The sequence below is a fragment of the Trichophyton rubrum genome (assembly GCF_000151425.1).
Source record: "Trichophyton rubrum CBS 118892 genomic scaffold supercont2.3, whole genome shotgun sequence".
Classification (NCBI taxonomy): Eukaryota; Fungi; Ascomycota; class Eurotiomycetes; order Onygenales; family Arthrodermataceae; genus Trichophyton; species Trichophyton rubrum.
Window position 1 is genome coordinate 2688433 of NW_003456426.1, and position 27559 is coordinate 2715991.

Consider the following 27559-nt stretch of genomic DNA (forward strand, 5'->3'; position numbering starts at 1 on the left):
AAGAGTGACTGCTTTTCCAACTGGCATGGTTACCAATGTAGTTAGCGATGTGTCGAGTTGGCTGGCTGGCTGGTTACTCGGCCATTCCGTCGGCCTCCTTGGCAGCCACCTTCCGTCCAAGATCCTTGAACTTCTTCTGCAAGGCGGCTGCAGGGTACCGCTTCCCGCCAGCGACCTCCATGGCATCCGCAATACGGCACCACTTTTCATTCTCAAACTTTTCCTCGATATCCTTCTTGCATTGGATCAGCTTTGCCTCCTATTCGCACAGTTAGTACATATCACGGATAGCAACAAAAAAAAAAAAAAAAATAAATAAAGGACTAACATCCTCAGGGCTGAAGACGGTAAAGTTCGCTTTGATACGCTGGTATCTGTTGGACAAGGTGCTGCCACCCACGGTCTCGCCCGTGGCCTTCTCCCATGCAGACTTGATTTCGCTCCAGGGCTTGTTCTCCTCGTCTTTCATGCGAAGAAGCATCTTGTCCTCCTCACTAGCCTCATCAAAGTTGCTGGGCAAGGCGCGCTTGCCGGCTTTGCTAGGAGTGCCCTTGGCAGGGGTAGCGCGCTTCTTCTTAGATGGCGTCTCCGCTTCGTCGTCAGCCTCTTCGGCAGTGGCGGCGGTGGTTGCATCGCCAGCCTTGGCTTTGCGGCCTCTCTTGCGAGGAGTAACGGGGATCTTGGCTTCCTATATTCAATGTTAGACATCATTACAGTATTTGCCCTGAGATACATGAACCAAAACAAACCTCTTCAGTCTTGATTGCCCCGTTAGTAGCCTTCTTTTCACCGGCACCTCGTCCCTTGGTTGCTTTGGTGTTGGCGACATGGGTTTTAGGCGCCTCGTCTTCGTCATCTTCAGCCTTCACGTCGTCGGCGTCCGTGGGCTCAGGCGCTTCCTCGGACATCTCAGAGCCGGGAGTGGACGTCTTGTCCTCAGAAACCTCGCCCTCGCTCGCGTCTTCCATCTTGACGTCGAGAGGTTCGGTCTCCACATTGTTCAGGGGGGTAAATTCAGGCATTTTGCCGAAGATCAGGTTGGTTTTCAGGCAATGAGATAGTTGATAATGGTATTTCTGTGAGTTTTTCTACCAAGAGAGAATGGAAAGATGATGTTGTTAAGAAGAAGGCGTGAAGAAGAAAAGGAAGAGAAGAAAGAGAAGAAAAAGAAGAAAAGGAAGAAGGAGAACGCAGGAGGAAATTCCGCAGCCTAGATAGTGCAGTAGCTGAACGCTACACGATCCTACTTCAGAGTTTTCTAGACAGATAAAGAAAAACTGAGACCAGCAAAGATACTTCCCTAAATCTGAGAAGCAAGAGAGAGCTAGTCTACCACCCAATTAACGGAGAGAATGGAACAGACTTCACTTCTCCGGCTGTTCAATGTCTCTTAACTGAGGTGCTCTAACATGGCCGTGTATCAAAAGAAGTACCCCATACATCTTAAAGTGAGAGTTCCCTTTTATGAACAATGTTATGGAGTTCTTCTGCCTATAACATCATCTTGCAGTAACAGGGGAAGCTAAACAGTATAAGAGCCGAAATACCCTGGGTAAGCCCGCCCATGTCGGTACAGGTATAGTCATATACCTGGCCATCATCAAAACACTACTTTCTCAAGTAGCTTATTCGTAGCAAAACTGTGATGGGTATCTTCCTTCTTCCACCCTCTTTTCTGTTTTGGTATCTTCCATGTTGATATGTTGATATGTTGATGTTGATGTTTGTTGACGTTAAATTTCTTCGACGTTTGGGAAAACTTAAATCACGGGACCCACTTCCCGCGGAGTTAAGGTTCAGAATGCTTATGTAATCTCAATTTTAACGCGACAGCCGAAGAAGTCGACATCTTTTAGCAGCAAGCGGTGGTTCCAGGTGAGTAGTATCTAAGATAAGGTAAAGGGTTCCCAAAAAGAGTGTATATACTACTGCGAGGTAGTAATTATATCCTTTTTGCAACGTTTTATGGATTAAGCCTTGCTGTTCTAGAGCTACCAGAGGAACCTAGGATGGTGTCATCATCGACTTCACTCTAAGCTTGATGAATAAAGGAACCAGAAACTAAAACTACCGACATGGCTCAGTTGAAAATTATTTAAATCCTCATCTCACCCACTTCCTTCCCTTCCAAAAATACCTGTCCCAATATTATTCTATGAGCATTTCAAAGCTGCCTACCACCTGATGATCCCTTTCAATCCGTTTCGAAGATGCTCCCAACTCCCCCACCTGCTCGAAGCATTAGTAGTAGGCAGCGGGGAGGGTGGTCTGGAGATGGCTTAATGACCTCTGCTGGTTCCCGAATTTCAAGCCAGGATGCCTTTAGAATGGGTGGTCCCGGACTGCTGCCTTCTTGGCCAGTCCAGATGGGCGTCTCCGAAGGATTATCTGAGCAGTTTCGTGAACGACTAATGGACCTTGCGTTGGAATACCTTGGGAGGTACCAGTTGAGCTACCACCGTTTGATGGTGGTCCGGCGGTACTCTGAAGGCCTGAACCCGAGCCCAGCAGACAATACCCTATATATCTCCCTTTACACTCCATCCAATGACAACTGGGTGAAGGCTCTAGATGATATACTCTCAGCAATAGAGCCCTTACACTTTACTGGGAGGGTAGAGATGATTGACCATAGAGCCTTGGGGGGCATGAAAACGTTCTCCCCCAATACACCAGACCAGCTAGTCCAAGAATGGGAGCAAATACAATCGGTCATCATTCGCCGTCTGGACTCCATTCAAACAAACTGGAAAGCAATAATGCTTCTAAAGAGGGGATATTGGGAAGAAGTTGCTGTCAATACGATAGTGATCAAAGCATCCATCCCATCAAGAGCGTTGGCAATCTCTACGCGTGATCGAGTGGCTTTTGACATCGACAATGTCCTCGAACGATTTGATCTTCAAGTTGAAATAGTGAGATCTGATCTTATGTGGGGCGCGTTTGCTGAGACACCATCTACAGACTCAGGAAACCCCAGCCTTGGGTGGCCATTCACAAACATCTACAATCTAATGGGGATGAGTATAGCCAGAGCCGATACCCCAAATATGACAGGAACGCTGGGTGGTTACTTGTGCTTTACAGACGCTGCTGGTTGCGAACAATTCCTTGGGCTAACTTGTTACCATGTCATCGGAAAAGGCCCTGATGGTGAAGCTGACTCCGGTAAGTGCGAACTCTATTACTACATTACCATTGGTGACCTTACTGCTATTCAAGATAGTGTACTAATTGATCACAAGCCATCCAACGATTTGGATCCAATAACCTCAATTTTCCATGCCAATCCCCCTCAGGCTCCGATATACAGGCCGCCATTGCTTATATCACGCAAAAGATGGGCTCACCCTCAGAAAATACTGGAGTGAGGAGTGAGGTGTACCGGGAGATAGGAAGGCAAGCTAATGAAGCTAGAGAGAGGGAGTTAAATGAGATCCGGTCCTTCAATCCCAACATTGGAACCGTGGTTGCCACATCAGGTCTTAAAAATAGATCCCTACATTCGGGGCTTGGTTCACCTTTGATCTTGATGGACTGGGCTCTCGTTCATATCAAGAATGGACGGAAATCATTAAACTACATTGCTGAAACCGCACCTGCTGATACACCTTTATGGAAACCAGAAACTCAGTTTGCTATTAAAGGAGCTCCCATACCCAATTCCCAGAATCCAGTTGTGAAGAAGGGTCGCACAACAGGCGCAACATCTGGAATACTAAGTGGACTTGTACATGCTGCATTACGCATATCAGGTTTCCCTGCCGGCCTGCACCACCGCGGTTGGGTAATTGTGAACGAGAACATGCCTTTTGCAAAACACGGGGATTCGGGTGCATGGGTATTGAATATGTCTGGGCAAGTAGTTGGAATGATTTTTGCCGGTGACAAAGCCGATGGGACTACATTAATCGCACCTATGGACCTTATCGTCAAAGACATAGAGGACAAAGTGGGGATCCCAAGAGGCTCCTTAAGATTGCAAGATTGATTAAGCCTTCGTAACTGGCGGAGATACACTGTGATAAAAGCGAAAGATCGTGTTTTAATAGGCGAACAAAATCTGGGTTGCATAAGCTTAAACTACTTCTATTCTTGAGGGCCACAGGTGGCTAGGCATGACCCCGCGTTAATATTTACTACCTTCCATAGATTTTATAATCGATGCCATAGCTATGTTCAAAGCGCTCTATTCAAGTAACCCTTACTATTAATTATTATTGCTATGGCCGGTTCTACGTAGGTGACTATCGAAGCAAGGCTTAATGCCATATCAATGACGGTATGTGAACTTTCCTTGAAGCTGCCAAAGTAAAAAAAAAAAAAAAAAAAAAAAAAAAAAATCAAGCTTTCAAACAGCCTCTAAATTAATGATAAATCAGCGAAGGCTTGTCGTGGTGGTTGAGCAAAAGGGTTTGACATAGTAGATCGATGGATCACGTTGAATAAATGAGCAACTCAGCGCACCCAAGTGGCTGCAAGCTCCTGCTGTGGCATTCACTATCTAGATGACTACTCACACTCAACCTGGTGCCCAGCCATTGGATTTTGAACTACAAAACTGAGCAGAACCCATTTTCAACAAGCTAGTTAATTGAACATCGCGAGCCGGTGACAAAGTATTAAACAAGCCATGCCTGTACAGCTGATGTAAATATGAACAGTCGCACTCGAGTTCCATGTTTCTCGAGCACTTTTCGCCTTTCTAGGGGCCAGCAGCGGGCTAGATGCCTTCTCAGCAGAGCTGCAACGATGCTCAAAATGTCCCTCCTCGAACACAGACGAGGAGAAGGAATATGCAGGGTCAGCAGTAGAAGACTTCGCGGTATATCTCAAAGCGGCTGCTACGAAGACATCGCAACATACTCCAACAGCTTTCTCTAGAGCACTCCAAAATGCTGTCGGGCCTCCCTGCGACAAGACTGTCCAATCTGTGATGACCTCATTAAAAAACCTGGAACCCACCGTTCGATGGAGAGGCTCTTATGAAGATTAAAGACTGGTTAGTTGCTTGACGAGGGTATCATGTTGGGAACATCGACAGGAGAAGAGAAGTAACAGGTCAGGACTTAAGTATCCGGATGTGATCCAGTTGATCTCATCTGTATGCAGAGAGCTGTAGATGTTGCTCTTCGGTGTTGTCCTGACAGAAAAAGGGGCTAGGGGCTGGTCGAAACCGACGATGCCCTGCCCACCTAGCCCACCCTCGCCGCCCTTTTCCCGCCTGTGCAAGTCTCTGGTCCAGCTGGTTAGGATACGACGCGCCTCCTGCAAGTTCGTTCTTGCGCATTAAACGCAGGAGGCCACCAGTTCGATCCCCCCGGCCTTCGGTGTTCCCGCAGTCGCCAAATCAGCGGCCGCGGTCGAAACTTCACCCTCAGAAAAAACCCAAAAAGACACGGAAGCGGCCCAAACGGCCCACCGCCCGTCGCCCCCCAACCAACGAACCAACGACCAACAACAGTCTTGGAACAACCAACGACAAGCCCGAATTCACTCGGCTGAACGAATCTCCCGGAATTCCGGAACAAACAAACAAACAAACGAGACAAATCTCACCCCCCAACCAAAGTCACATTTCAGGCGGGTACAAGACTCCCTGGAAATAACAAAAGGCGTCCAGGGGCCTGGCTGCCCGGAGGGATTGCACAGGCTTTTTTTTGCATCTGTGTCCTTTGGCTTTGGATGTCTCTCTGCTATAACTAATGGTTAAGGCCGGCGGTAGCAAACAGATTGGTCGTGGCAAACAAATGGCTGCTTTATCTCTTCTCAGAGATGCCCTGCTGTGTTTGCTGCCGTCTGCTTGCTGCAGTCAGCCGGCCCTGACCATCCCATTGTGCCATTATATCCTTATATCACTGCTTGCAACCGCCCTTCTTTGATCGCTGGGGATGGACAAGACAGCATGGCTGTCAAACGGCGGGCCGGACGGGGCTATATATACCTCCTATCTCTCTTGCGTAGCTGCCAGGTAGCCAGAGGAGCAGAAGAACCCAAATATAAACAACCAGGCGCAGAGTGAGTGAGCATGGCTCTCAGATTGTTCCCTCGTGGGAGAACCGCCTACTACAACATCTGCATTGACGGCTACCGCATCCCGGGCTCGCTCGACTATGCCACGGTGATACACCACATCCCCCATCTGCGGGACTGCCCCCGCCGGCCAGCCACCTCCCAGTCCGCCCTGGGCAGGCTGACGGTAGACATCGACCTGACCGCCGCCGTGCGTCGGTGCCGGCTCGTCGATTCGCTGTACTTCCCTCTCTCCCGCTTCCGGGAGTGTCTGGACATTCTTGTCCGCGTCCTGAGAGACCACCAGCGCCATCCACTGCATGATCCAGGCTCGACCCTGTGCGAGAACCTGGACCAGATGCTCCTTCACAGCCGCTACGACTGGGCCAGGGTGCTCGAATACTTTGCTTGTTTCGCATACTTGTTCGACGATGCCGTTCTCAAGGCCTCGGTCTCCCTGCACCGCGGCATGAGCAGCTTTATTGCCCGGAATCGCAGGGAGATGGCACTGCATGCTCCGCTGACTGTGTCGTTGCAGTTTGTTGACTTGTGTTTCCACAAGGACTTCAATACCCTGATGACGGCACTATTTGAGCAGCTAAGGAGCTCTGATCGGGCATATCTCGTACGATACCTGGGCGTGATACCGCTCTTTCTGGACGGTATGCCATCGGTGCAGATCCCTGGATATTTCCTAGAACGGTACGGTGCTAGGGGAGGCGTTCGTGACAGAATCAAGATCCGTGCTCGTCGTAGGGTTAGGAGGCGCCATCCTGGCCTGCTGGAGAGGGGGTTGTTCATCAATTCTCACTGATGGCATGTCCTTTTCCCGTCTTGCTTTTGCATCTTTTAAGTTTCAGTTGCCTTCGTACTCACTGCTCATGTATTGATTAAATACCTGCTGCAATTGAACCAGTCTGGTATCGTAGTTATCCAGTTGTTCGCATAGCAAATACATACCTACAGCCAGCCACAAATGTGATCCCAAATTTGAACAAACAGCCACCTGTATAATATCGATAGAAGAAAAAGAATAAAGCATTGTCCAATAACACACGCTTGCTAACGAGGTGTCTGTATCGATTTGAAGATCTTGTCCAGGGATCTGCATCGCTTAATTGGAATAACCTATAGCTCCATGGAGGCACGGCCCGTAGGCTGCCATGGCGTTTAGTTCTCTGCAGGTCAATGGCCAGATACATCCTCATCAGGTCACTTGGTCGAATATTGATGTTTGTACGGAGTACATTCGGGCCATAGTTACAGGCCAGAATGAAATAACTAGTGAAGTATTCTCAAAATTGAGACCTGCGACCGATAGGATGCGACAGACAGGACGGAGGTTGTATCTCCAGATGCCTAGTATGGAGGACGGATGAATATAAAAAGGCCCATGAGCTTCTCTGTTTCTGTCAGATTATCATCATCACCATCACCATCATCAACAGACACCAGACTGACTGCTAATTCTCAAAGACAGCTACTGTTCCAGTCGTCAAGTTAGTATCCCCTTACCCCATTTGATTCATCCTCATTCTAACAAGACATAGAATGCGCTTCATCAGCCTCATCCTCGTTGCTCTCATGAGCATCTTCGTCGACTCCGTCCTCGGCGCTGCTTGCTTCTCCGAAAAGGCCAGCGGAAGCTGCTTGACCAAAGCCCGTCTCGGAACCGCCATCAAAACCTACTGCAAGAACAACTGGCGCCAGACCACCACCAACTGGCGTCCATGGAAGGGTGATAACGGCGCCATGGGCCAGATCGGTCATCTCGGCGTGTTCAAGACTGAAGCCGCCTGCCGTCGTCTCGGAAACCATGTCGTTAACAAGTGCTATGGCGGTCCCAAGGGTGGTGCTGCTGAGAAGGCCGGAGCTGCTATCAACATCATCTGGTGCCCCTTTTCGTCTCAGTAAACTCACCTCACTAGTTCACTAGTTGGTGGGATGAGCTGATGTGATGTACTCTGTTAGGAGGTCAGTGGTATCACGAGGTCAAGAAGTCAAGAATCCAAAATGATATCTAATGTACCGAGACCAAGAAATCAAGTCAAGTCAAAATTCGTTCATTCATTTGTAACCTGTAGGCCTGCTCCGATCAGAGTAACATGAAGCTTGAAGAAAAGAAGAAGCAAACATGGAAGGGTATAATATATACACGGAAAAAGAACGATGCCCGGGAAAATCTACAGCCCACTCGTAAGGAGAAGAGAAAAAGAGTTGAAAGTTGAATAACCCATGCCCGCCATCCGTGTAATAGGAGAAAAAAAATAATGATTGAAAAACAGATGAAGAAAGTCGAAACGCAAGTTCGAAATCCCCGGGAATGCAATGCAGTACAGTACAGAGAAGTTGGAGCCTGACGGTTTCGTCACGGCCCTGGTGGCCAACAGGTGAGGTGGAGAGGTGAGATGGAAGGTGAGGTGAAAAGCAAAAATTCTGGCGTTTAGTGAATCAGTGTTCACCATCCAGTTGCATCTGTGCCTCGCGGGGTCTCGTCCATGGACTGATGATCGGCCAGCTCCTCGCTGGTGTCCTGGCGGGGTGGTGGAGGCGGACGAATCTTGGTACCGACGAATCCTCGACGGTTACGGCCCGTTCGGCCACGACCAAGCCAGTTATGCTTGAGTGCTTTGCTGAGCTCTTCTATTTTCTGCTGAGCGTCGTCGTCGCTTTGGACGCTGGCTAGCACGCAGATGCATTGGAGCATACGGCCGGCAGTCTCAGTGACGTGTGAGGGATCTGTGGGTGGGGGTTGAGGAGGTGCAGGAATGTTGGTTGAGTGGGAATGGGTTTGCGCGAGGATGGAAGGCTGAGATGGTGAGAAAGAAGAGTAAGAAGACGGGTAGGTGTGTTCTGGGTTGGAAGAGGTGTTTGATATCGCGCGCGCGCGGGTGAGAGATGCAATGGCTGATTCGGAGGAGAAGCTACCGGCGTTGAGATGGGAAGAAGACGGCTGGGAGGCATAGCTCCCTCCACCGACACTAGTCTCGTAGCCGGCAGCGGTGCTGGGTCGACTGGCGCTGGCGGTCGTGGAGCTGTGTAGAGTAGCGGTTGGTGGTCCGTTGATATTGGCGTTCATTTTCTCCAGGCTGAGGCGAGAGAAGGCTGCCTTGAGCACGTCGTAGCGGGTTAAGATGACGTTGTCGCGGAATGAGGTGAGGACTATCTTGCGGACATCCAGGGCGTCGCCGGCAGAAGCAGAAGCATCGCTTGCACCTGGTTGAGCACCCCAGAACTCCCTTGCTTCGCGGGAGTTCATGATCGAGCCGTGGCCCTTGAATTCAAGGTCCAGGGGCAGGAAAGTGGCCTGGATAAAAGGCAAAACGTTGCCAAACGCAAAGACCCAGACGTTGACGAGATGTGGAATAATATTCTCCTCAGGCACCTTGGCGAGAGAGTAGTTGAGAGATGCAAAGCCGGTCTGGAGCAGGTCGCGGAGGTCCTCGACGACCTGATGGGGTGCATGTTTCTGGACACAGCAATGGATATGGACTCTGACCAACTTGTTCAGGTCCTCCAACGCAATACGGACGTCTTCTCCTTCAAACAGGACGAGCAGTTTAGCCTTGAGGAAGTCCCAGGCATCATCAGGCGTCATGTTCTGCAGCCCAAAGCCTTGCAGAATCTCCTGGATGGCAGCGTTGCTTCCAGGCATGATACCGGCCCCCTGGGTACTGCCCACGGAAGACGATGGCCCTCCAAAGGTGACGGTAGAGCCCGTGACCGACGCAGCACCGGACCAGTCAGCCGGGTGATCGGTTCCTTCACGCATCATCGCGTCTTGTTGAGCTTGAGCCTGAGCGGCGGCGGCTGCAGCAGCAGAGGCCTTTTCTTCCTTTTTCTTCTCTCTCAAAGCTCGTCCGCCGTGTCGGAGATCAAGGCCGCTCATAGACTTGCCAAACGTCGAAGCTGCCGGAGACGAGGGCGCAAAGGAGTAGAGAGACTGAGGCGCACTGGGATCCAGGGGGCGGGAGTTGCTGCTGGCCGAGGACAGGGGCAGGTGGAAGTCGTCCTTGTCCTTCAGCTTGAGCTTCTGGCGCGAGAGAAAGTGGTGTCTGTGTTTTTCCTTTTCTTTGCCTCGGTCCTCATCCAGCGAGTGTCTCTCAATAGGCACAACAGTGGTGGCAGAGGAGTTGGCCAGAGAGTAGAGAGATAGGTTGTTTGTGGAGAGTCCATTGTTGCTATTGTTGATATTGATATCACCACCTGCGCCAGCACCAGCACCAGCAACACCACCAGTAGGATCATTCAGACTGACTGTTGACGCGTTAACAAGCCTGGATGCAAGCTTACTGGGGGATGGCATGGTCTTTTCTTTCTTGTCCTCTTTGTCTCTGGACATGCCTATGTGTTTAGGCTTGGAGAACAGCTTCATCTTGGACTTCTCACTTTTCTGCTTCTCCTTCTGCCCGCCAGGTTCAGCGCGGTCAGACGCCCCCCCGGTTATCGTTGTCGTTGTATTGCTCGTAGTCGACGGCAGCGCACTCTGTGGCGCAGGAGTCCTGGGAAAGGCGACGTTGGCAGCCGTTGTTGCGGCCCCCGCGGCTCGCCCTCCGCCAGGACTGCTCTGGTAGCTCAACTGGCTAGGCACAGAAAGCGGCGGCCGAAGACTGTTCGTCTGGATTGGGGGAGGCGAATCCCTGGCGCCTCTCCTGGCTGCGAGTCCGCTCTCCTGTTGCGGGGGTATTGTCTGCGATCTGTTTCGGATGTGGTGGTATTGCTGCTGGTGGTCGGTCTGGTGCTGCATCGCCGCCTGGGCCGCAATCCGCGAGGCGGAGACCGCAGCAGAAGAGCTCTGGGAGGCCGTCGGCAGCGAAGGCTCGAAGAAGCCCTGAGAATGGTGGCGTGAACGGAAACCTCGAGTGTCTGAGGATGAGGAGGCTGATGGGCCCTGGGCGAGAGGCGACGCCCGCCGCTGGACAGGCTCGTTCTGGGGCCGCAGCGCCAGCGAGGTGTTGCTGCCATTGACGCTGCCCGCCGCCATCGCGGGAGGTCGTACCGGCTGCGGCAGTTGCTGGTCGAGCTGCTGCTGCTGCTGGGCGAGGCCGTAGAGCGTCCGCTTCGAGACGTTGAGCGCTGTCTGGTTGGAGGTGGTCGAGGAGGCGGCGCTGCTGCCGGACGAGCTGGACCGCCGCGCCTGGAGGTCTACCGGCCGCGACGGCGGCTCTGTGGGCAGCGGAGGCAGCGGAGGATGGTCCTGGGGCCACTTCGGCGAGGTCGCAGGCTTCATGATGCTGTCCTCCGGGTCGTTGGGGGGCGAGCTCGTATATTAACGGCGGTGGTAGTTAGTTAGGCAGTTATTGTCTGGCAGGCGGCGTGTTTCAGTCGACTCGGGCTCGGGCAACCTGGAGGACCGCAGTCTCGTCGTCGACCGTGAAGCTCATCTTCGCCTGGTCGTCACTCCATCGTCTGCTTCGTCGTCGTCGTCGTCGTCGTCGTCTTGGGCGTCTCGTTGTCTGTCTTTCTGGCTGTCTTTTTGCTGTCTTTCTCGTTGACGTCGACGTCAGAGACAAGCTTAGTCAGCCAGTTGAAGACGAGGAAGACGAGATGAAGAGCTGAGATTATAGAAGACGGACACTAGAGAGTTGATATTATAGAAGACGGGTAGAAGACAATATAGAGGAGAAGAAGGCTGGAAGTAAGTCTACGAGTGATTATTTATATATAGATCTGGTCTGACAGAGTCTAGAGATGACATTAAATTGACAGCATTGGACAAGACACCATCAAGCCTACCTGTCTAGGGTATATAGACGCCCTGCATTGATATGCTGGTTCCGTCTAGCTCATAGATAGCAGCTCCAAGCTCTGCAGAAGGTAGCTCAGGTATCTCAGGGTCTAGCGATTCCGGAGCAGTGTATACAGAAACGGCAGACTCGCTATCAGAGTCACCCTCGAGGCCACTATCGGACTCGTCTTCCAGTGATTGTCTATATATTTCTTCTGTATACCGCGGTTGGGGTTGGTTGTTGGACGGTTCGGCTGGCACGACTGGTGCAGGGCTAACGGTAGCATTTCTACCCAAGGTATCAAGGGGGGAGACTCCAACATCTTGACGGGTTGAAATGTCTCGTGGCGGCAGGTCCTGAGGTTGGGAAACGGGCTGAGATGGCGGCTGATGGCGAGGATACTCGAATATTGACAGTGGTGTGGCTATTCGGCTGGGTATTGTGGGCAGGGGTTCTCCCAGGGCAGAGACAATGTTGGTTTGCTCGCCGTGGTTAACATGGGGGCGTTCTATGGAGACATGGCTGTTCTGATTGTTGCTTGACGGGCCACCACTACTTCGCGTGGCGGTATTCTGCGGCGCTTCGAATAAGCCCGGCCGTATGTCTGGCGGCTGATCCTGCTGTACGCCCCCACTGCTCGGCTCGATTGATCCATAAGATCCACGACCGGGTAGGGTAATTGGTTCGAACGCAGGGAGTTCAATGGCAGTCTGTGGAAACGACGGTATTGGTGGAGTTATCGTGGAGGAAGGAGGTTGGTGCAAGGATTGAAGCATCTGCATACCCCTATTATGACCACTGAAATCGTTGACATCCCTCATCATCATTCTAGGGCTCCCGATACTCTGGCTGAGTAGTGGCTGTGCATCCTCATAGACAAGCCTTTGAATTGCCTGCGCAGTTTCTGCAGGTATTGAAAGACGCGGATGGAACCCAGTCTGTGAGAACATTTGTCCTAGCTTTATCTTTAGAAGAGAGTTGCTCCTAGACAGTAGCAAACGCAGAGCTTCTACGTGTCCATAGTGTGCTGCATACAGCGGAGGGTTCCAGCCCCTTCCATCATACTGCTCAACAGATGCCCCCTTACCAAGCAAAAGGGATACTATTCGCACGTCACCAGCTCTCGATGCAATTGCCAGGGGCGAGTGTTCTTCCTGAGTGCCATTCCATGAGCTCGAGCAGGACGTAGCTGCGCCTTGATTCAAGAGGCGTTCAACTATAGACGCACTGCCCTTACGACAAGCTATGCACAAGGGACGTGTGCCAGACGCATCAGCAGCGTCTACTTCCACTTGTTTCTGGCAGAGCAGTTCAACCAATTCCATCGAACCCCTAGCCACAGAGATATGAATTGGTCGCTGTTGTCCTTCTCCTTGAGCCTCGATGCTTGCTCCACACCCAATAAGATGCTGAGCTATCTCAATATCTACCAGGTCGCAAGCATAGTGAAGCGGTGTGAACCCGCCTGAACTTCTAACCTCTGTGGGTGCTCCCTTGCGTAGTAGGAACTCAACAACTGCAAACTCCCTAGACATGACGGCAAGATGTAAAGGGGTCATCCCGAGCTTATTCGTAGAGGTTATGGAGATCTTCTTCTCTAGTAGCAACTGGACAACTTCAACATGGCCGTTAGCAGCCGCGGCATGCAACGGGTTCATTCCGCCTTCATCTGTAGCCAATATATAGGCTTTTTTCCCAATCAGATACTCCACTATGCGCACATCGCCTGCGATTGCTGCGCAGATTAGTGGTGTTCTCTTATTGATTTCAATGGCTTCAATGTCGGCTTTGTACTGAAAAAGGGAGCGGCAAAGGGAATATTGACTATTCTCGCAAGCATGGTGAAACGCGGATTTCATATTGGCATCTTTGGCTTCAATATCTGCACCAGACTGCAGAAGAAATGCTACCATCTCGCCATCGCCACGGATTGCTGCTTGGTGTAAGGCTGTCATCTGCCCTTTGGCTCTAGCTGTTATTTTGCAGCCCGCCCCCAGAAACATCCGTGTTGCATCAATATGACCTCCATCAGCAGCTACCCAGAATGGTGTTCGGCCCAAGCCATCCTTTACGTCCACATTCTCAACTACTGAGAGGAGAACTTGGATAACAGCAGTATGGCCCCTGGAGGCTGCCAGATGGAGAGGTGTCGAGCCATCTATTTCCTGGGTATCATTCCTTGCCCCCTTTTGGAGCAAGTAGTCAACTACTTCCTCATTACCACAGTGAGCGGCAACAGCCAAGGCTGTTCGACCAGTGAGTGCGTGATGACAATCAATATCGGCTCCTTCACCAATTTGCATTTCAACCTGGACTAGTGACCCAGATTGGGCGGCTTTTATGATAGGAGGTATAGACGCGCTACCAGATGAAGAAAGATCAATGCTAGTATTTGAACGAGTCCGATCAAATCTTGGTGCCGCGCCCCGCTCTGGCATGGGAGAAAAGGAGCCGAAAGACTTTGGCCCCAGACGTGGCGATGTCTTTTTGAGGCTGCTTCGGCTTGACGTATCTAACTTTCCAAGGACCTGGCGAATCTTTTCTCGTTTTGAGCCAGACTTGTGAAGAGGTATTGGGTTTGACTGCCATCTTCGCATAACAGGATTTGTGGGCTTCGTTGACGTCCTCCCTACAGCCATTGAGGCGCTTCGTCCCATTTCTCCCTGGTCCTGAGGCGACAGCTCCTCCGCTGGTGGTTCAAGGAATGTATTAGGTGGGGAGAGAGTATTTATGCCCTTAAATGACTGCGATCGGGCGGTTCCACTAGCATAGCCTTCATCGGTAGTGGCGGACCCCGCAGTCTGCGGTTTACCTGTTGTACTATGATTCGATTCCTCCGTACGAGCTCGATTTGAGGCTGAACGGCTATGTGCTAGCGCTCTTCTGTACGCAGTTGCATTGACTATGATGTCGTCCACATCTAAAGCCGTCTCGCTGATTGTTGATTGAGAAATACTCATTGTAGATAGGTCTGCTTGCTGCTTAACCGAGCTCCGCAGGGTCACGGTATCATCTGCAACTTTCTTCAGCAACTGTCTGTTCTCTTCTCGCCGCAAAAGCTCAACTTGCTCCGTTACAGTACGACTAGAAGGGATATATGTGTTAACTCATAGTCCTTCTTTTTGAGTAAATGAGCGGATACTGATTTCAAACGCACCATTGGCAGACCTGCAATAGAAAATTCAACGCTAGGACTTGGGACTGGAGCCGCTGCTGATAATCCTGCATGAGATGGTCATCCCAGACTGCCCGAATCTTCGCCGCAACTCGTAATTCAGGCAATTCTCTAGCATCTAGAACACTTGTGACTTTGGAAACCTGAGCAAGGAGGCATTCCATGCTTGTTTTGCATCCATCTATGGCGATATCCAGCCCATCCAAATAGTCTGGATGCTCCGCCCGGCCAGTACCATAAGTTGCCCAGTCCTGGAGCTGCGTTATGGCAGATTTTATTGTGGCGGCTTGAACAATAAGCGAGTGAATTGTCATGTCCGCATCGGCATATTTACCCTGCAAAGCACGCAGACCTTGGACTGTGCTGCCAATAATCTGCACCGTTTGCATAGCGCCAGTAACGATGCCAAAGGCTGATGCTGGATCCATTTGACCAGGAGGATCAACTGTCTTCGGTGCCTGTTCTGGTTGAGACTGGCCTGGCTAGCCGGGCGAGAGAAGATGGCAACCAAATGACTGGAGCATTAACAAACTGTCGCCCTTTGCAACATCTCAGCCTGAAGACAATTGACGAGGGCGACGAAAGGTATGACAGAATGCTGGCGTTCACATGGGGTTTTAAGGCAACGAGGCTCTCCACAGACTCAAGCATCCCTGTAATACTTCTGGCTGTAACTCGCCCGTCGTGCATGTGTGATATGCAGCCGTCCTGAGGCTGAGGCTGTGCTAAACGGGAACTCAGCCTCCCACAATGACATCTTCGTGACTATGAGAGGCCGCTGTCATCTTAACATGGTAGATTTCGGTGAATCAAGGTATAGAACCAGCCGTTTGTATTGAATACCTCATCTCGTATGTTTCCTGCGAAGTTGATGAAGTTGATGAAGGGCCGTCGTATTCGCTAGTTATGTGATATGGAAGCTTGTGGGGCACTTCTAGTGTAACTAGTTAGTTATAAGATTGTCAGAGCCTTGAAGCGGCGGGACGATAGTATCGAATACTGGACCTTTTATGCAGAGTAGAGACATAATACAATGCTTAATGAATCAAGCAATATTCATATGCGGTTCTTGTTTAGCTCGGCTTCATTTTCTTTGATTGCCTGGTTGATGCTTGGATTATTGGTCCAGAGGTAACTCTACCTCCGCAAAGCAGGGACAATGTTTATTGATATTGATGTTAAAGAGATTAATTAAGCTCGGGGATGGTATCATCATTTCAGTGCTAAAACTCCACTCTTACAATATCATTTCCTAGAAAAGCTTTTTGGGCCTCCAGTACTATGCTGTAATAACCCTGTAGCTCCTATACTGACTCGACTTGCTACTGAATGATTGCGCCGATAGACAATGAATTCAGCTCTTCAGGGGCAGGTATGAGTATTGCTGAGCAGAACTTCTCGGATTAAACAACATAGAACCATGTAGGGGCCTTCAAAAAGGCAAAATAAAATACACTAGAATACATTGGGCATAGCCCGTCTGGGTATGTGCTGGGTTTCTTATCGCAGTGGATACCACGATAGAATAATGAGCAAGAGCGTAGACATTGAAGAAGAAATTAACGGACGGGAAGTGTAAGTTCTGGTGGGGAGTGCAGCATTCTAGCATTGAGTTGTCTGCGCGAAGATGATGCCGCTGGTGGTGGCAGATCGAGATGCATATCATCGTCCTCGTAGTTAGCCTTCAGGGTAATCAGAGTAATCATCGTCATCACCGTCATCATTGGATTCCTGGAATACTTCAGCGCCGCCAGCTAAGGCGACGATGCGTTGAAGCATCCATTGCAGTTGTAGAAGCGCCAGGTCAGGGAGGGGAATCCCGTCGTATCCAGTGATATTGATGAGTGTTCCCGAAATGATTTCGTCGCCGGACACCACCTCCCACAGCCGTATCCGGCGGCCGCAACCAATACCACGAGGAAATGATGGACGGGTATCAACTTTTAGTCTGCGGAGGTTGGCCATATGGGGTAGCCAATGGAAACGAACCGTAAGAGTGTGCGATTTGGTGTCCTCCTCAACGGGCTCCAACGCAAAATAAGCACGCTCATGGTACTTGTGAACTGACGGAGCCAAGCACATAAGGTTCTGTACGGTCTCAGTGGCCACAGGGCCTGTGATGGCATTATACCACGCGTCGACCCTTTCTTGGCCCCAAAACATACGTAAAACGCTCCACGGATTGTATGTGTCGTTGACGATATCCGGAGCCTGTAATCCCCTCATGGAGAATGGGAAAATGTGAGCCGCTTCAACAGGATCGTCAGCACCAGTCACGACGCATCTATTACTGTCTCTTAGACGGCACTAGCAGCGAATAGTTAACTAGTTAGTTAGGGTGAAGTAAGTCTTTCAGCATATGAATTTGAGGTTCTAACCAGGTCTGCTGCTTTTTCGGAACGAGTACGCGGCGTACCCATTCCGCTTGAGGTTGGTGAGCCAGACCGATCGCCCGGTACTGCCATCTCCGAAAGCCTTGACATCGTTGGCGCAGGAGAGGGCGTCGGGGAGGGTGTACGTTCACGAGTTCTCTGGGTCCCTGTATAAACAGTAGGAAACCAAAAACGTCAGTAACCAAGCACAGACATTAGCATGAACAAGCTTACATCTTACCAGCAGTTGGCTGTCTTCAAGTCTCTTCGCAAGCCCAGCAAGATAGGTTATCAGGTCCAGCGGTGGGAGATCTGCCAGCCATAAAAACGGCCACAGAAGCTGATCAATCTCTCCACCGGCACCAGCAGCGATCCTGTTGATCAACTCGACGCGTCTCTGCGAGTCAAACTCAGCTTCAGCCATACTTTGTGCTACTTACTGATGGCAATCACGGATTCACAGATGCAGGCTGGAGGAATCTTTAGTGGGGTAACTAGCTCCTTGAGGTTCCTCCATACCATGCTACATACCGAGACCTTTGGGAGTGCTAGTGGTCAGCGAGCTCATAAAGCTTGTGTTCTTCGGAGCTTCAGCTTCTGCTATAAGTTAGGCTGCTCCATGTATGACTTGGTTGAGCTTGTTAGGGAAGGGTAAGGGTTAGCTTAGGGGGTTAGTTAGGGGTTAAGGAGGTAAGGGAGGTAAGGGAGGTAAGGGAGGTTAGGGAGCTATGGATTTGAGAGATGATCACGTGACATACCGCCGTCCCCGCCCCGCCATCGCTCGTGAAGGCTCGAAAACGATCTTAACATCGAACATATCAAATAACAAGAGAGAAGAGACGGGACTTGACATCGGTCTAATTAAGCGTGTTACTGCAAGGATTCAATCATGGCTTCTGACCCCAAAGCAAGCAAAGACCCCGTTCTCAAAGCTGTCTACCAGGCTCCCCGCACATCACAAGAAACGGCCGAGCCATCAGCGCACACCTTTACCCGGCAGCTCTCTGCCTCTATCCCTCCACCTGGCGAGAATAGCACTGCGGAACGAACAAAGTACCTAGCAGAATTACGAGGATCAATTGTATCCTTACAAGCGGATGTCAACGCCTTTCTTACGGAGAAGATGGAGGAAGATAAGCTACGTGACGCACAAGGAGGCGCCACAATAGACGACAAAACAGAAGAAGACAACTATGGCGAGGAAGTTGTCGATGACGACGAGTGATGGACGATGAATGATGCATTAACATACTAGGAGCTTCGTTTCGTTATTATGTTTACTATGATGTGAACAGGGCAGGTCGGGGGTATCCAATAACAACGCAATATCTACAGAAACATAGCGGGGGAAAGGAAAAGGAAACAGATGAATTGGAACAAAGATGATACCGAGACGCCATTATGCCGCCGGGTGGACTGGAATCATCACGCTTCTATAACGCCATTTATGTTGTAGAGCCCAATCTATTGGCGCAGCCTAAGTGAACTACCGTATTACTAGTGGTTCGAGATGTTAGTGAGAGATGTTTGAGATGCAAAAGACACGGTCGAACTTACTTTGGAAACACACTGATAACGCTCCCACCTAACCGTTTATGACAATGGCTGCACACCCGATCTTCGCTGACGGTGATGCAGCGGTTTCTTCCTTTGTTGCTGCCAACATTGTCACCCAAACGCAGTGCTGCCTCTGTTTCTGCACTTTGAATCTTATGCAGCGAGGATATAATTCGACCCTGGTTCAAGATGCTGTTGGCTGCACGGATACGGCTGCGGAAGTAGAATTCGAGGTCATGGATTGGCAATGAGCCTGGGATAAGGCTGAGAGTGGAGCTGGCAGGTAACCGGGAACCATGTCGTGCAAGGATCTCGATTGCGGGGCCATATCGTGGTTCATAACCATGTGGCGGTGACAGGTACAGGGAAAGAAGTGTATGGTAGATAGACGGGCGGGCCTCCTCGTCCTCAACTGCGGGAGAACTACCATATGGAACTGCACGTTGCTTGGTAGATGTGGAATCACCCAAATGGATTCGATTGCAGTACCTTTGCACAGGACCAGTCAGCTTATGCTCATGTCTATAATTAATGTTCTAGTAACTCACTCTTCTGCTTTTGCTGGATTATCCAGCTTAAACACATATATCTCAAGAGCTTGACGGTGTTGTCCCATCTTACTCAACGTAACAGCCCTTGGCTCAAAGAATTCCGGATCTATCAATCCATAAAGCAATTAGTCTCCATATCAATATGAATGTATGATAGTAAAGGGAGAGATATGCTTACCATCTCTTGGGAGCCGATCAAGCATTTTGGCAGGAGAATATTGTTCGCTCGTTTCTAACATTTTCAAGAATCGGTTCTTGCACTCCTCTCGCTCATCCTCGGTTGGAAAAACATCCTTTGATTTCTTACTCTTGAGGATGCGCTCAAGGTATAGTGTTAACAGTCGGAAATGTATATCTGGTGTCAGGTCATTTAGCTCGTGGATAACGTGTTCTGAATATTTAATGGCGAGCTTTGCGTCGATTCCATTAAGGAATTCAAGAACCTTCTGACGAGGCAGTGTCTCTGCATTCTCTGTATCCGTAAGAAAGATCTCCATGCCGAGCTCAGGATCACTTCGAAGTGGCCATTCAGCAAACTCGAGAATCAAATCGATCATGTCGGGTGGTAAATTCTGCAGATAGGCAACTGTGCGTTTGGGGCCTTGGAGTTCCGGCGAGATTTCCTGTCCGGCCTCTTTTTGGCCAAACTTCTTAAGCTGTTCCAAGGCAGAGCGATGAAGGCGCTTGCCAAATAAAAAGTCTATCAAGTCACCGTAGCGAGCGGTCTGTTCTAGCTTCTCCATCACTACCTCAGGGTCGCAGAAATTATCGATGCGGAAGAGCGAGCCAGCTAGCGTAGGGGTTGCGAACATAAGGGCTCTGAATAGGGTGGTATCTACCAACGTAGCTGTCTCCTGCAACTTCTGGCTCATGTCGATGTTTTCCAGATCATCAGAAGAGATACCCAAGGTCTTCAACATAGATTGGGTGGTTTCGTCTGATTTATCCACGTTGACTGAGGGCTCCTTAAGTGTGCCATCGGGACTGATAAATCTAGAGAGTCTTCGGCGAATATCAGCTAGGAACCCCTGCAGCTCATAGACAGCTGCTTTCAAATCTTTCCCTTCTACAAGTTGGGTTAGTTAGGTGGTAAATGTATAAGAAAAAAAGATAATATGGAATACATACCCAGCCGCTTGTCTGGTTCTTTCAGGTCTGCTGGTTTACCACGCATGCTACCAGTTTCGCTAGCATCATCTGGTCTTCCTCTTAGAAACGAGGTTACAGATGGTGCATAAGTCCCATTCTTAACCTTCGGCTTGTCATCGGGTGTCGTGGGTTCAGCACTGTGAATACTGGTACCATTTTCAGGCTGAGAGGGATTCTCCTCTGAGCTCTCCGAACTTTCCTGTGCAGGTTCTTCCTCAATAGATGATAGCTCTCCAGCAATGAGTTTAGGATATAACCGTATAACTATCTCGGGAGGAGCTGAAACTTCTGTAAAAAGGTCCAACGACTTCCGGTATTTCTGCTTTTCGAATAGAGTCTGGGCCTTGCGAAGCTTGATCTCTCGCAGTCTACCCTCTTTGTCGTTCAGAAGGGCATCTTCAAGCATTCCAAGAAGACTGATGGCTTCATCGAGATTGCCTTGTTCTACTAAGCCGTCAATCTGCGAGTCATAGTCGAGAGCACTCATTCTCCAAATCACACGTCCACTGGCCACGAGAAACCCCTTTCCTGCATGGGCAAGACTGATATTTGGCTGTGGAATATGGATCATGGCAGCTGATGGGAGGGATACCGATTGAAGAAGTGATAGGGTCTCTGGATTACGCACTTCAAGTATACCCTTGGATGCATCCTGAAGTGCTAGTAGGTAAGGGTATGAGTAGCCAACAGCTTCAGGAGCCACCGTCCAAGGAATCTGGCGTCGTTTGAGGCCGTTTCCATCCGTGTCAATAAAATGTGAGTTGACATCCTTTGCCAGTAGCATCTGTCCTTCGCACAATCTTGTAGCGAGCGGTTTAGGAGTTGCTCCGCCCATGCCTATGTAGCTCATACTGGCACCTACTCCTCCCAGACGCCCCGTATCAGGTCCGCCAGCCCCCCCAATGCTTCCAGGTCCTACAATATCCGTAACTTCTCTTGTCACAACATCAACAAGGACATAGCTTGAGCTAAGTCCGGCTAGTAGCTTGGTACCGTTCGCCCAAGTGATGGTCTTTATCCCGCTAACAAGTGTTATCTCTGTAGCATCATCTTCAAGCTCCATGTCTTGCCATGTCCATAGCATGAGCTTTCTCTTTACCGCAACAGCAAGCCTAGACACAATCGACGGAACCCCAGTGTCCTGATCCTTCTCGATGTTGGAGGTAACCGCGAAGGTGGTAGCCCCTTTAGTTCGAGTTAACTGCTCATGCAGCTCGTAAGACTGCAGATCGTGTATCGAGACATGGCCGTTCGAAAGGGAAAGGAGAATATTCGCCTCCTTGATAATCGCCAACTGCTCGATCTTATATCGCGAGAATTTTTCTAGCTCTCGCAGTAGATCTGTCGGTTTGGTTGCTGGAGATGACTGAATAGCACCACCGCCGTCACCACTGCCATCCTGCGCCTCTGTGTCATCACCAGCCCGTGTATCTGCTTCGTCAACGTTCACCTCATTAACCCTGTATATTCGCAGCGATCCCGTGTTCAGCCCGACCAGCAGCCTGTCGCCGTACGTCAAGATGGACTCTATCTTCGACTTGTCGCGAGGTCGGAACTCCACGAGGGGCCTCGCCGTGAATGCAGTCAGCATGGCTAGAGGGATGGGGTAGTTTTATGGTATCGCCGGCGCCCGTGGACTGCACTGCTATGTCCATGAGGCCTCTGGGCGAGCTGTCTCTCGTCTTCTTCCGCTTGTCCGCTGCTGCGTCGCTGAAGCTTCTCGTTCGCCGCAAGATGTCATGCTGCAGGAAACGGCGGGCCGGGGAGACCAGGAGTGCAGTCACGTGAAACTATATTGACTATAACACTGGCCAATAAGTGAGCTTTATGTTGTTGACGTCGGCATTCAAGGTTATCTCGTTATTGATTGGGCAACGGCTTGTCGAGCGTAAGTAATCTATTGGCCAGTTACCTCTTAAGCTTCAGCCAATCACTCCCACTCTCAAAATTGAAACCTATCTATTCTTCTTTGACATATGCCTTCAATGGATCCTTCAATTTGCATCCCCGTTTGTTTTTCAATATACAAGAGGCAAAAGAGTAAGTATCTACACTGTACAGTAGTTCAATAATTTTCGGGCTGGATTAGTTTAACTAGAGAAACTTAAGATCCATGAGAAGTTGTTATAGTCATGGCCAGGGAGTCCATTCTTCCTTAGCTAAGAGAAATAAATGCTATGTCAAATAGATAGCATAAGAGTAGAGAAGCGACGTAAGGGCGTTTAACAGCCTTTGGTTTCCATATCTTATCCCCACCGTCAAGAGGGAGTCTAATTCATATGATTAAATCAAGTTCTCCCTTCCACCATGTATGCCTGTTCCTTGAATTCCTCTTTGACTAGAGACCGTTCCACATACCATCCGACGCCGACATCGTGTATAACTCTATTTCATGCGGAATTTAACCGAGCGAGGTGAAACAAATGAAGAAGAGAGCATCCGTCTTCCTGCTGGAAAGCCCACCACCAGCTTACTTAGCTACAGGCTGGCAAGCTGGTTCCTGATGCTTTGCAGACGATCCTTTGCCGCGCCAGGTCGAGACGGCAGGGATGTTTGCTTTGAACCTCTTCTCTTCAGTCCCATAGGCGCGAGGAGTAAGCTTTATCAGCGTGTGAAGCGGCACCTCCATCCATGGACTCTGTTCTTGAGACATGTTCAAGAAGTAAGAATATATGCAGCGGAGGACAGCCTGGTGAGTAACTATGAGGACGTTTTCGCTTCGTTCGAGTTCCATTATAATTGGTTCGAGACGGATAACAACGTCACGGTAAGATTCTCCGCCTCGGTAGCGGTAGTTGTATTTATCGTCGTCACGGGCTTTAAAGTCTTCGGGGTATCTTTCTGCAATTTCTTCGTAAGTGAGACCATCGCAGACTCCGGAGTCGAGTTCGTCAAGAGCTTTCCATTCAAGTTTGTCGTAACCTGTTTCAGCCTGGAGGAAACGGGCAGTTTGGATAGTACGTTTCAATGTTGAGGTCCAGATAACGATTTTGGTCCCGGGGGGAACACCGGATTCTTTGAGAAGAGAGGGTAATGCTCGGGCATATGCCTCACCACGACTAGACAGGTTGGCATCTCCGCCTATTTGGCCTGAAAGGTTAAACTCAGACTCTCCATGCTGAATTCTAGTATTAGTCGACCGTGCCATGGTAAAAGATACAGAGGCGAAAAAAACTCACTCGAGATAACCAGATAGATCTGGGTTTAATGTGAAGGTTGATGGTGTAATATACGAGTCTACTAGACAGGTAATCTCTGATATTGTTGATCACCACGGATGTCCCGACATTGATGAGCTGGATGTATGAGACATCCTCATCCTCCTCTATGGTTTGGTACACCTTTTCATAATTGCTAATCCGCTCCATGAAATCTTGGGCAGCTACTTCCGGGTCCTGTCCAACATAGTCTGGAGAAGTAGTTTTGACTTCTCTGATATTGTTCATGATGAGTTCCCGGTCATCACACTTGGATTCAACAAAGAGCGGCTCGATCCCAGCAGACTGGCACACATCACGGATCCACTTGCGGCGTTCCTTTGTCGAGTTTGTAGCATCAAGGATAGCGACCTGTCCACCGGTCGTTGAGAACCAGTGAAGCATGTCTGTAACTGCGGCTTCAGCTGCTGCTCGACGTAACCGTTCCCCATCTGGATTAGAAGTGTCGAAGAATGCCGCTGTAGGCCGAGGAGTATCTTGTCGGCGATACTGCCCAACATTGAAGATCTTTGCCGGAATACCGATCCACGAGAGATAACGTAGCGCTGTAGGCCCTGTCGTTAACTCGTGTAAACATTGTACTATCGAAGATGATCTTACCTTTCCCGGCGATAAGGCTCTTTCCCCTAGCCGGAAGGCCAACCATAACTACACATATCTTTGCATCGTCGTTCTTCTTGTTGTTAGCTAGACGTTCTAGAGTACGATGCTTGCCATCATGCGCAGCCGGGGACTCTTCAGGACATGGGTGGTAGGCAGAGGATGCTTTAACTGGGGCCGCCATTATTATTCAGGGGTGTTTTTTTTTTTTTTTTTTTTTTTTTTTTGATAGTGCACAGCAAAGGGAAAGTTGGGAGTTGAAACGGAATCAAAGACAGAAGATAGAGACAGACAGGGAGTGGGTATAGAGCAGAAGGTCTGGGTATAGAGTAGCTTCTTTGATATAGTTAGCCCTGCTGGATGCTGCCTCTGTGCAGTCTGCATTCACAACACAACTAGCGGGTTGTTCATCTGCTTAGTCGTCCACAGTGAGGAAGTTCCCTCCTTGCATGCATTTCTTGTGTTCTTGCTGTTAGGTAGTCTTCTTGTCTTCTTGTCTTCCTGCCTTCGTCTGCTTCTTCTTCTTCTTCTTCTTCTTCCGTCGGCCGTGGTATCTAGGTATACTCCCTTAGGTATTGGTGAAAAGGGGCTTCAAGGGGCTTCCCCTATTATATACCCTGCAATCTCCAGACTCCATATTCCCGGAGGCAGTGTTTGACGAAAGTGGCTTGACACCCCCATCTCCATTCTCGCCCTCCCCGTCCTGCTCTTCATCTTCTGTATGGAGTACCCTCTTTTGCTCCTCGTCGTCGCCGTCGCCATCGCCATCGCCTCCGAATCTCCACGTCGGAAAGTCTCGGAGAAAAGCGGCTCTCTGTCGGGCAAACCCGCGAAGTCATGTGCCCGCTGCCAGGGTTGCCCGATTAGGAAATCCGCGGCGTGCTTTTTTGATTTCTGACGTCGAAGAAGAAGACGATAATGAAGACGAAGAAGACGCAGAAGACTAAGACAGCAGATCCGAGCAGCAAGAAGACCAGATGCAGCGTGGACAGGGCGAGGCTGCGAGTTTGACAGCAGCAATGGCAATCATACAAACTGGCGGGAACAGTGGGGGAGACGAAGTGGGCTTTTTGCAGGAGTGCCAGACCAGATCAACAGCCAGCAAAGACGGCAGCAGTGGCAGCAGCAAAAGGGACGAGACAGCAAACAGACATTAATACGTACCGGCTCTCCAAAGATCTTATACACCGACTGGCGACGGCCAGACTCGCCAGACGCCATCTTTTGCGCTGAACTGTCTGAATAACCTAAGGTTAAGAGACGTTGCCTTTGGGTCGGTGTTGACGTTGACGTTGACGGTTGACGGTTGACGGTTGGTTGTTGAGAAGGACGATTGACGGTGGCTGCAGCTATATCAATTAACTAACTAGTTAATTATGCCTGCGTGCTCAAACCGGCCCAGCCGTCTCTCTTTTATGAATATGCCATACAACTGGCCACGAAGGTCGATGCTGGAACAAACGTCAATCTCTCGTTGCTTTTCTTTGCTTTTTAAGTTTTTTTTTTTTTTTTTTTTTTTTTTTTTTTTTTTTTTTTTTTTTTTTTGCGCTCTCTGGGGGAAATCTAGAAGCAGGATGCTGGTACTCCTGGGGATGAGGCGGCGGGCCTTGTCACCCGAGGAACAAAAATTTCAACGCTTGCTCCACCACCGAAATTGGCAGCCCACCAGCAATGTTCCGCTCAACAGGATCCGACACGGCTTTATCCTAGTCGACATGGCGAGATCAAGAGACGGATGGCCTGATGAAGCTGCGGGGTTATCCGTTGGAGCGTTACAAATCAGCTTGACGCTAGCTGTGGTCCAGTTTCGGTGCGAACCATCGCCTCTCGCCAATCCCTGAACTCCTCAGGACGACAAGATGATGAACTACTTACACGCAGAGCTTGTAGCTATGTTTGTCCAAGTATACCAGTCAGATATCACACGATGGTCAGCTATGGAGGCCTTCCAACTCAATACGATACCCTGATACCCATGTCCCCTCCATACTAAAATCCAGGCCCAGCGTTTTTGAGCCTCACTTTGTTGCCTCTATGCATGTTGCCAGGCAGTGCATCAGCATCATGCATCAACAATGTATTGATGAACAAATAGACATCGAAAATCACCACACGGACCTCCCATGGAACTGACAGAGTACAGCATGGGTCTGTTAATTCCGCCAGCAAGGTCGGTTGAATCCATGTCAATCACACCCGAGGGGAGGGGGTTACTGCCTAGTCACCTTGCATAAATACCTGTCAAAGACACAGCCTCATCTTGTCCACAGGTGTATATTCACCCTTTTGGCTTAGTCACTTTGATAATAACACCTCCATTGGCCTTTCCGAGTCTCAACCCCTCATTGATCATCCTGGACAGATGTGGTAACCAAGGGTGAAAGTACCTTTTGCGGCGCATCACTTTTATCAGGACGATAGCCTGGCCATTATCCCGCATTCTGTCCAACCACCCAGTGATATTCAAGGCATACTTCCCACCCCCGCACTGCTGCCTGGACTTCTAGTCCCCTCAAACTGCATTATAGAAGGGGCTTTCTTTCTCTGTAGGTTCGCTTCCTCTTCTCATCCAAAAAGCATCTCAGTCACAGCTGCCCTCTGCCTATACCTGATATTCCCCCCGTCCAACCTACAAAGTCTTAGAAGGCTCTTTCAAGTCACCTTCACGTGAAAATGGCCTCTCATTCCATGTCCCGCGAAGATATAGCCAAGCAGTATGAGAACTACTCGATTTATGTCATGCTCAGCAGCCGTGGTGCCAACCCTGGCTTCCACTGGGGCATCTTCATACCTACCAAAACCCCCGATGGCCATCTTTGGCATGCCACGAACCGCGAGGGAGGCTGGAAACTTGATCAAAGGCCTTCCAAAAACGTCCCATATTCCTTGAGTCTAGTCCTAGCCCATAAAATCGGCTCTGTCAACAACGCCAACTGGCAGACTTGCATCGATACCTTGAACGGAATTCCAGCTGGTCCTCATCCTTCTCCCAATACTGGCGAGACCTTTTCTTGCAGGACCTGGGTCAAGGACGCCATCATCGCACTAGAGAAAAATGGGATTATTACTCTTAGTAAATCCATAGCTCGTATTGAGGAGACATTGCTGGATGCTGCTGCTGGTTACAAGGACGACGTGGAAGTTGGTGGGAAAATCGCCAAGGTCAAGAATTCTCAGATCTAAAAGAGTTCTCATT

At 49.9% G+C, this 27559-nt stretch overlaps 11 protein-coding genes across 11 annotated transcripts; 5 read left to right on the forward strand and 6 right to left on the reverse strand.

Annotated features, from left to right (window-relative positions):
- Positions 1-73: 73 nt before the first annotated feature.
- On the reverse strand, positions 74-1022 carry TERG_03765 (uncharacterized protein; the record flags this gene model as incomplete). The annotated part of the gene is made up of 3 exons (XM_003236674.1): positions 74-259; positions 329-688; positions 750-1022. The coding sequence occupies 3 exons, from the start codon at positions 1020-1022 to the stop codon at positions 74-76; spliced, it is 819 nt and encodes a 272-aa protein (XP_003236722.1).
- Positions 1023-2210: 1188 nt separating this feature from the next.
- TERG_03766 (uncharacterized protein) lies at positions 2211-3371 on the forward strand (the record flags this gene model as incomplete). Its single annotated transcript, XM_047748151.1, has 1 exon — positions 2211-3371. The coding sequence occupies one exon, from the start codon at positions 2211-2213 to the stop codon at positions 3369-3371; it is 1161 nt and encodes a 386-aa protein (XP_047604127.1).
- Positions 3372-6028: 2657 nt separating this feature from the next.
- On the forward strand, positions 6029-6826 carry TERG_12045 (uncharacterized protein; the record flags this gene model as incomplete). The annotated part of the gene is made up of 1 exon (XM_003236677.2): positions 6029-6826. One exon carries the CDS (start codon positions 6029-6031, stop codon positions 6824-6826), a length of 798 nt encoding a protein of 265 aa, XP_003236725.2.
- Positions 6827-7563: 737 nt separating this feature from the next.
- Positions 7564-8166, forward strand: TERG_12046 (uncharacterized protein; the record flags this gene model as incomplete). The annotated part of the gene is made up of 1 exon (XM_047751066.1): positions 7564-8166. The coding sequence occupies one exon, from the start codon at positions 7564-7566 to the stop codon at positions 7924-7926; it is 363 nt and encodes a 120-aa protein (XP_047606050.1). The 3' UTR covers positions 7927-8166.
- A 27-nt stretch (positions 8167-8193) lies between these two features.
- TERG_03770 (uncharacterized protein) lies at positions 8194-11242 on the reverse strand (the record flags this gene model as incomplete). Its single annotated transcript, XM_003236678.2, has 1 exon — positions 8194-11242. One exon carries the CDS (start codon positions 11240-11242, stop codon positions 8471-8473), a length of 2772 nt encoding a protein of 923 aa, XP_003236726.1. The 3' UTR covers positions 8194-8470.
- Positions 11243-11443: 201 nt separating this feature from the next.
- On the reverse strand, positions 11444-15344 carry TERG_03771 (uncharacterized protein; the record flags this gene model as incomplete). The annotated part of the gene is made up of 2 exons (XM_003236679.2): positions 11444-14825; positions 14899-15344. 2 exons carry the CDS (start codon positions 15342-15344, stop codon positions 11753-11755), a joined length of 3519 nt encoding a protein of 1172 aa, XP_003236727.1. The 3' UTR covers positions 11444-11752.
- A 1249-nt stretch (positions 15345-16593) lies between these two features.
- On the reverse strand, positions 16594-17712 carry TERG_03772 (uncharacterized protein; the record flags this gene model as incomplete). The annotated part of the gene is made up of 3 exons (XM_003236680.1): positions 16594-17223; positions 17295-17455; positions 17523-17712. The coding sequence occupies 3 exons, from the start codon at positions 17710-17712 to the stop codon at positions 16594-16596; spliced, it is 981 nt and encodes a 326-aa protein (XP_003236728.1).
- Positions 17713-18177: 465 nt separating this feature from the next.
- TERG_03773 (uncharacterized protein) lies at positions 18178-18513 on the forward strand (the record flags this gene model as incomplete). The annotated part of the gene is made up of 1 exon (XM_003236681.1): positions 18178-18513. One exon carries the CDS (start codon positions 18178-18180, stop codon positions 18511-18513), a length of 336 nt encoding a protein of 111 aa, XP_003236729.1.
- Positions 18514-20474: 1961 nt separating this feature from the next.
- Positions 20475-22136, reverse strand: TERG_03774 (uncharacterized protein; the record flags this gene model as incomplete). Its single annotated transcript, XM_003236682.2, has 1 exon — positions 20475-22136. The coding sequence occupies one exon, from the start codon at positions 22134-22136 to the stop codon at positions 20475-20477; it is 1662 nt and encodes a 553-aa protein (XP_003236730.2).
- An 879-nt stretch (positions 22137-23015) lies between these two features.
- On the reverse strand, positions 23016-24547 carry TERG_03775 (uncharacterized protein; the record flags this gene model as incomplete). The annotated part of the gene is made up of 3 exons (XM_047748152.1): positions 23016-23663; positions 23725-24308; positions 24364-24547. The coding sequence occupies 3 exons, from the start codon at positions 24545-24547 to the stop codon at positions 23016-23018; spliced, it is 1416 nt and encodes a 471-aa protein (XP_047604128.1).
- A 2489-nt stretch (positions 24548-27036) lies between these two features.
- TERG_03777 (uncharacterized protein) lies at positions 27037-27546 on the forward strand (the record flags this gene model as incomplete). The annotated part of the gene is made up of 1 exon (XM_003236685.1): positions 27037-27546. The coding sequence occupies one exon, from the start codon at positions 27037-27039 to the stop codon at positions 27544-27546; it is 510 nt and encodes a 169-aa protein (XP_003236733.1).
- Positions 27547-27559: the final 13 nt, after the last annotated feature.